This window comes from Centroberyx affinis, unplaced genomic scaffold (genome assembly GCF_046629955.1).
Source record: "Centroberyx affinis isolate AG114_WGS23_722 - 3 ecotype Tasmania unplaced genomic scaffold, CSIRO-AGI_Caff_v1 ptg006062l_1, whole genome shotgun sequence".
Taxonomy (NCBI): Eukaryota; Metazoa; Chordata; class Actinopteri; order Beryciformes; family Berycidae; genus Centroberyx; species Centroberyx affinis.
The window spans coordinates 28,929-37,288 of NW_027283081.1; the positions used below are offsets into that span (position 1 = coordinate 28,929).

The 8,360-nt window shown below is 40.0% G+C and overlaps 1 protein-coding gene across 1 annotated transcript; it reads left to right on the forward strand.

Annotated features, from left to right (window-relative positions):
* The first annotated feature begins 1,012 nt into the window (after window positions 1-1,012).
* LOC139638046 (uncharacterized) lies at window positions 1,013-1,972 on the forward strand. Its single transcript, XM_071512069.1, has one exon. The coding sequence runs from the start codon at window positions 1,013-1,015 to the stop codon at window positions 1,970-1,972; it is 960 nt and encodes a 319-aa protein (XP_071368170.1).
* Window positions 1,973-8,360: the final 6,388 nt, after the last annotated feature.

The following is an 8,360-nucleotide window of genomic DNA, read 5'->3' on the forward strand; positions in this document are numbered from 1 at the left end:
CAAACTGCAACATGTCTTGTGGCTGCATTGCATTCTGGTCTATTGAGGCTACTGTGGGTGGAGAAATTGGTCTCTCTCCTCTTCTACGATGGATTTCTCCCTGTATGACTGTGGAAGGTTGGTGTTTTAGATCGCTGAAAATGTTTCTCCTATTAAATTCCATTGTAGCTGCCGGAAATATCTCAACGTGACATCACATCATCTACATTTGGCCAGTTATCTGCAGGAATAAGAAAAATACAACAGCAAAATGAACCCAGAAATGTGTTACAGTGCTTTATGGTGGATTTTTCCCTTAAGATATCCACACATGACTAGTCTCTTTATTGCTGTAATAAAGGCACTGGTTAATTATTCACGGCTGTGGCTCATTAAAGCCAGTTTCTATTGATATGAGAGCCCTGGCATAGTCTCTATTGATGAGGAGGGGTAAAACTCTGATGATGATCTATTATATCCATGCATGTAGGCTTACTTACATGAATTGGACAATCGTCTATAAATATTGCTGTAATAGGATACATTTTATGGGATTGTAGCAAATAGCATTCTATTGCCATTCCATTCTGATGCCAACTGTTAAAGCAATGAGCTCCAAAAAGTTCCCATCAATTTTGTCAGTGTTGAAGGACTGGAGTGTCTACAGGAAGTTATCCCTGCTCATTTACTGTACATTGATCATGTTAATGGATCTATGATCTGTATGTGCTCTTTATTCTGGGTCACTATTGGAAAGATGACTTTGGTTTATGGGATTTGACATTGGAAATTGACTGGGTGCTATAAATCATTAACCAGGAAAAACATTGTTAAAGCAATGTAATGGCACTGATACCAAACTGAGTTACAGATGCATTGATACATTGATATCTACCACAAAGAATCTTAATCATTAACTACTCCAACTGTAAAGAGGAGTAAGTGAAAGTGTTTTCACACACATCCTAAGACAGTGAATGAGACACCAGATAAATGAGCTGGAAGACCTGAAAGGAACAGCTAAATATCAGCCATGGTGGATCGAGGTATTCGACTTGAAGTCCTGTCTGTGCTGTCTGGAAATCGCATAGAACATCTGGAGAAGTCTCCTAAAACCAGTGGAAAATCTCTAACTGTTGACGACTTTCATATCTCCACCATCCTTGGCAGAGGCTCCATCTCAAATAAGTATGAAAGCAACCTCAGAGTAAATGTGGAGGAGTTATTCGATCCACGGTATGACTTTGACTTCACCTCTTTAACTAAATCAGTTGACTGTGTAAGGGGTGATGAATCTTATCAGCGTCCTCTTGGCTGGTACCGCATGGCCCTGAAGGTCAAAGATAAATACCCAGATGGAAACACCTGGCTGGGGCCAGATGGATGGAGGAGCAGCTCTGCACCAGGAGAATGGCCAGTCTCCTATCATGGTACAAGTCTTGATGGTGCCAAAGGAATCATCACATCTCATTACAAAGCAGGGAGCCGTGCTGCGCATGGAAGAGGCATTTACTCAACACCTAAGCTGGATAAGGCAGAGAAGCTCTACGCAAAGACCTTTAAATCCAAGACGAATGGGAAAACCTACAAAGTGATCATGCAGAACCGCATCAATCCCTGCCAGAGAGAGAAACCCATTGAGGATACCTGGCTGATTCCTGTTGCAAGGGGGTTGTCAGACGGGGAGGAGAGAGAGATAGTGGAAGAGTCCATTCGACCCTATGGCATCCTGATTAAAGAGGTTCAAGATCCAGAAGAGAGCAGCAATGTTACTTCTACTGGAAACTGTACAACTGCTCCCAAAACCCCTCCTTCTCCTCTCTCCCCTCGCACAATTACCCCTCCTCCTGTAACCTATTCTCCTCCTGCACACCTGCCCACTCGTACCTCCTCTTCTCAGAGTGAAACTGACTTTGCTACCATCATTTGTCTTTTCATAGCGTTCATGGCGTTTATATGTCATGTCATCGGCAATCTTGATGTCAAGCATTAATCGACTGTTTCTTGCCATCATCAGTTATCTTGTTAATCAGGTCATTGCTAATCGTTTCTTCTTGATTCTGGGATCTTCAAACTGATGTGACCATGTGTAAACTGGGTGTATTCATTATGAGGGAGAATATTTTAAAAGATGTTTAGATTTTTTTGAGATATTTCTACTTTATTATATAGTGTATATATTTGTGTAACCATTAGATGAAATGCAATGAAGGTCATGGGCCAGATTCAAATCCATAATATCACAAGTGTCTTAGTCTGCTGAACCACCAAGAATGGAATTTCATTTTGGGATATGTTGACACTGAATTGTAATAATAATTGTAATGATTGATTGTAAAACATGTAGGCTATGTTTGTGTCTTTTCACTCCAGTATTGGTCTGCTCAGAATTTGCTTGTGGGAATTATGACATGTTCAAATAAAGTTTCATGGTAAACATATTTAGTGGTTAGGGTTAGGTGGAGACTGTTACTGTGTGTACTTAAATAGCATACCTCACACTATCACAAAATCCAAAGTTAAACATGTGTATGCATATTTCTTCCTTTGTTCATGAGCAACTTTTTAGAGGTGAATCTGTGCAAGGTTTTATACATCTGGGCCCTTACTTTTAAACACCAAAAGTTCCAGAAAACATCTAGTTGTGTGCTTAGTTTGTTATTCTACTAGATTGTCTTTCTCAATTGTTTTTTTTATTGTTATTCAGATCCCTAATGGTTATTTGCATCTAAAGATTCTGTATATGCAGAGCAAACAAGATTCAGATTTGTTTTTGATACATTTAACTCCCTCTCTAATGTAACATTAGAACAAGACATGTAGAGTGCATAGTCATTTGCAAAAAGTGATATTTGCCTCAATTACCAATAATGTGCGCTGATTTGTAAACACAGAGGACCAAGACAAGTACCCTGAGGGACTCCACGCTGTAGCTCCTTGACTCCTCAACCTCCTTGACTCCTCTGGGATCAGTGCAGTCAATGCTGTCATCGAGAGGATGGTACTGGAGCAATTTTTTTCATCCTCATTATTATTTGCTTTGCAAACATTTCTTGGCTGATTTGCAGGTACCAATATTTTGGTGAAGACACATTTCTTGTTTCCACTGTACAACATAAACATCGTAGTATTTAAAAACGTGAATAATGAGAAATTGCAAAACATAAATTACAAATGATATAAATTAACCCCGTCCTTTGGCCATCCACTGACTTTTTCATGGTCCAATCAATGGCGACAAGGAAGAGCAGGGGGGACAATGGACAGCTTTGTCGTACTCCTGTTTTAATGTGGAGGGTGTCCGAGAGCTTACCATTTGAGATGACTTGGCCTGTGAATCCATCATGGGGGGGTGTCTGGGGGAGGTCTGTTCAGGACGTCATCAAAGTGCTCTAGTTGTTGGGACTCTTTAGTGAGAAGGTTTCCCTGTTTGTCTCTGATAGGTCGGCCAAAGCTCTTGTTCTTACAAGCCAACTGTCGGGTGATTTTGTACAATTCCTTAGCATTGTTCTGCCTGGCTGCTGCCTCTGCTTTGTTGGCGAGCTCTTCCGCCTGTGCTTTCTTGTCCCGTCAAAGAAGTTCCCGTCAATTTAGTCAGCGTTGAAGGATTATCCTTAGGGTGCTTCTGTGAGAAATGTGTCTATAGGAAGTTATCCCTACTCATTTACTGTACATTGATCATGTTAATGGATCTATGATCTGTATGTGCTCTTTATTCTGGGTCAGTGTTGGAAAGATGACTTTGGTTTATGGGATTTGACACTGAAAATCGATTGGGTGCTATAAATCATTAACCAGGAAACACTGTAAAAGCAATGAAATGAAACTGATACCAAACTGAGTTACAGATGCACTGGGGGGCATTAAATGGCACTCTGGCTAACACCACTCATACACTGCAAAAGAAAAGAAGTGATCAATTAACACTACAGGAAAGCATGCAATAAGAAGGGAGCCACTATACTGAACACCACCCCAGAGCAAGTACGGCCGCAACCACTCACTAGAAAAAGCAAACACAACTGTTAGGAGATAGGAAATCAGAGCCGTGGGATCACTCCAAAACCGCTGTGATCACCACGCTTTACAGGCATGAATATTTAAGACAATTGATAAAAAAAAAAAAACAACCAACAAGGCAAAGCAGCAGTGGCAGATGTCCTCAGTGGACACAAACACATTTGCTATGTCTCCTATCAAGCATGGATCTCCCAGCAACCTATTGTGGCGGGTCTATGGTGGAAGGCCAAATGCAGCAGTACTGGAACCTCTCTCAATGAGGGGCATCAGAGCACAACACCCAGGGCAAAAGGGGAGAGCATTCTGGTAGTACTTCTACCTGTAGGCTAATTGTCTTAATTATCCTGTTTATTATTATGATTATTATTATTGTTATGATTTATATAATTTATTATATTTATATTAGGCCTATATATTGATTATTTATTTATATTTATATTTATTTATATTCTTATTATTTATTTTTATTATTATTATTATTATTATTATTATTATTATTATTATTATTGTTATTATTATTATTATTATCATTGTTATCATTATTATCATTATTATTACTATTGTTCTTATTAGTATGATTATTATTCTGTGTTATATCATTAAAAAGCATGTCATTGAATGCCAAATAACAGATTTGCGTGGGTCACATATGTCACATAGCCTATGTCACATATTATGCAGCATGTAACTTTTTGGCATTAAATAGGGCAGAATTAATTTAGCAGATTTTTGAATGGAGTTTGGTCTGACATTGTTTTGTGCTATTCCAGGCAAATTAAACCTGGTAAATGTCCCATGTTTTGGGATTTCACATTTCCTTTTATTGATAGACTTGTTAAAGATGTAGACCCCAGTAGAATTCTAGAATGTTGCTGCAGTTCACTGGGAATTCTCACTTAAATCAGCATTTTCTTGCTCATTACAAACAAACAGCTATATCTCAGAAATAAAAAGAAATTGACAATCACAAGTTTTTCCATTTAAAAAAAACACAACTTTCCCTTTAATTCGGTACCAAATACATGGCAAGGCGATTCAGGGCGTCTCCTTACTTCAGTGTCATTCACAGTATGACAACAAAACAGATCCTTCCTATCTTGGCTAACGATAAGCTTTCAGAATACATACAAAACCTCCAGCGCCTCAACCCACACAGTAATAAGATCAGAGAGTAACAGTCGCCAAACAAATATGGAAAAAGTCAGTAAACTTACTGTATATGGATAAAAGTTGCCGCAACCCGGTCAGTCCTCCTACCGACTCTTTGGCGCACTGCCTCCCGGAAAACAGCGTCCGTCTCTGGTGGTGAGAGCCAGGTAGGTCCTGCTGGTTAATGAAGGTGATCTTGTGTCTTGTTTTATCGAACAAGACGATTAAACCCGGGGAAAATCAAACATCTCAGTGTCACCAGATACATTTTCCGGTTCCGGTTCATCGATGACAACTTGAAGTATATATAAAACAAAGCTGATAACTTGATTTTCAGTTTTCATTTTAAACTATTTAAAAATGACAGGCGCTCTTGGGCGCTATAGTGAAATATAGAATGGGCGCTCTCGGGCGCTATGGGGTCTAGAGGGTTAATGAAGACTTTAAAGTTCAGGACTAGACGAAACGCTGCAGAGAAAAGTTGCAGCGGTGTAAACTCCCCCGTCTCAGCTGGAATCAAGCCGGCTGATGGCGTTGCTGTGACTCAGCTTGTCAGGTGGCACGTGTCTGGTTTTAGAATATTGTTTTAGAAAATTGTTTATTTATGTTTATTATGATTGTATAGATTGTGTTAATATGCTTTGGCAACGTTGTATTGTATGCAGTCATGCCAATAAAGCCACTTGAATTGAATAGTGTTATAGTATGTGTCTAGATGCTAGACGCTAAGTTGCTTTCACGGGAAGTCCGACAGCGGAATATCCCTCTTGTAAATTTGTAACCACGGCGATAACACAGCGTTACCCTTGGGAGAAATGAATGCTTTCAAGAGGAAGAAACTTTTAATTTCCTCCACGGGGAATACCAAGGAAGAGAGCGTCCATTTTCCTGAGTTGACACAGTAAACGCCATTTTGGTGAAATTTTATAGATGATACTCTGACGTCCCGTTCCCGTGAAGGCAGCATGAAGCTGCGCTACAGAAAGCTGACAGAAACACTAGTCTCATTGGTGTAAACTGGCAGGTTTTAGAATGTTGCAGACTACATTCTTTTGCAAGTAGTTGCAAGTTTCAACTCGTGTCGTCGTGAATCTTTGGTGTAAACTCGCCTTTCATTAACTCATTAACTACACCAACTGTAAGGAGGAGTAAGTGAAAGTGTTTTCACACTCATCCTAAGAGAGTGAATGAGACACCAGATAAATGAGCTGGAAGACCTGAAAGGAACAGCTAAATATCAGCCATGGTGGATCGAGGTGTTCGACTTGAAGTCCTGTCTGTGCTGTCTGGAAATCGCATAGAACATCTGGAGAAGTCTGCTAAAACCAGTGGTAAATCTCTAACTGTTGAGGACTTTCATATCTCCACCATCCTTGGCAGAGGCTCCATCTCAAATAAGTATGAAAGCGACCTCAGAGTAAATGTGGAGGAGTTATTCGACCCACTGTATGACTTTGACTTCACCTCTTTAACTAAATCATTTAAGTGTGTAAGGGGTGATGAATCTTATCAGCGTCCTCTTGGCTGGTACCGCATGGCCCTGAAGGTCAAAGATAAATACCCAGATGGAAACACCTGGCTGGGGCCAGATGGATGGAGGAGCAGCTCTGCACCAGGAGAATGGCCGGTCTCCTATCATGGTACAAGTCTTGATGGTGCCAAAGGAATCATCACATCTCATTACAAAGCAGGGAGCCGTGCTGCTCATGGAAGAGGCATTTACTCAACACCTAAGCTGGATAAGGCAGAGAAGCACTACGCAAAGACCTTTAAATCCAAGACGAATGGGAAAACCTACAAAGTGATCATGCAGAACCGCATCAATCCTTGCCAGAGAGAGAAACCCACTGAGAATTACTGGCTGATTCCTGTTCCATGGGGGTTGTCAGACAAGGAGGAGAGAGAGATAGTGGAAGAGTCCATTCGACCCTATGGCATCCTGATTAATGAGGTTCAAGATCCAGAAGAGAGCAGCGATGTTACTTCTACGGGAAACTGTACAACTGCTCCCAAAACCCCTCCTTCTCCTCTCTCCCCTCGCACAATTACCCCTCCTCCTGTAACCTATTCTCCTCCTGCACACCTGCCCACTCGTACCTCCTCTTCTCAGAGTGAAACTGACTTTGCTACCATCATTTGTCTTTTCATAGCGTTCATGGCGTTTATATGTCATGTCATCGGCAATCTTGATGTCAAGCATTAATCGACTGTTTCTTGCCATCATCAGTTATCTTGTTAATCAGGTCATTGCTAATCGTTTCTTCTTGATTCTGGGATCTTCAAACTGATGTGACCATGTGTAAACTGGGTGTATTCATTATGAGGGAGAATATTTTAAAAGATGTTTAGATTTTTTTGAGATATTTCTACTTTATTATATAGTGTATATATTTGTGTAACCATTAGGTGAAATGCAATGAAGGTCATGGGCCAGATTCAAATCCATAATATCACAAGTGTCTTAGTCTGCTGAACCACCAAGAATGGAATTTCATTTTGGGATATGTTGCCACTGAATTGTAATAATAATTGTAATGATTGACTGTAAAACATGTAGGCTATGTTCCTGTCTTTTCACTGCTCAGAATTTGCTTGGGGGAATTATGACATGTTCAAATAAAGTTTCATGGTAGAAAATATTTAGTTGGAGACTGTTACTGTGTGTACTTATATAGCATACCTCACACTATCACAAAATCCAAAGTTAAACATGTGTATGCATATTTCTTCCTTTGTACATGAGCAACCTTTTAGAGGTGAATCTATGCAAGGTTTTACACATCTGGGCCCTTACTTTTAAACACCAAAAGCTCCAGAAAACATCTAGTTGTGTGCTTAGTTTGTTATTCAACTAGATTGTCTTTCTCAATTGTTTTTTTTATTGTTATTCAGATCCCTAATGGTTATTTGCATCTAAAGATTCTGTATATGCAGAGTAAACAAGATTCAGATTTGTTTTTGATACATTTAACTCCCTCTCTAATGTAACATTAGAACAAGACATGTAGAGTGCATAGTCATTTGCAAAAAGTGATATTTGCCTCAATTACCAATAATGTGCGCTGATTTGTAAACACAGAAGACCAAGACAAGTACCCTGAGGGACTCCACGCTGTAGCTCCTTGACTCCTCAACCTCCTTGACTCCTCTGGGATCAGTGCAGTCAATGCTGTCATCGAGAGGATGGTACTGGAGCAATTTTTTTTATGTTC

What these genes read in the sequence shown, in the direction of transcription:
- LOC139638046 (XM_071512069.1), top strand. Translation starts at nt 1,013, where the DNA reads ATGGTGGATCGAGGTATTCGACTTGAAGTCCTGTCTGTGCTGTCTGGA.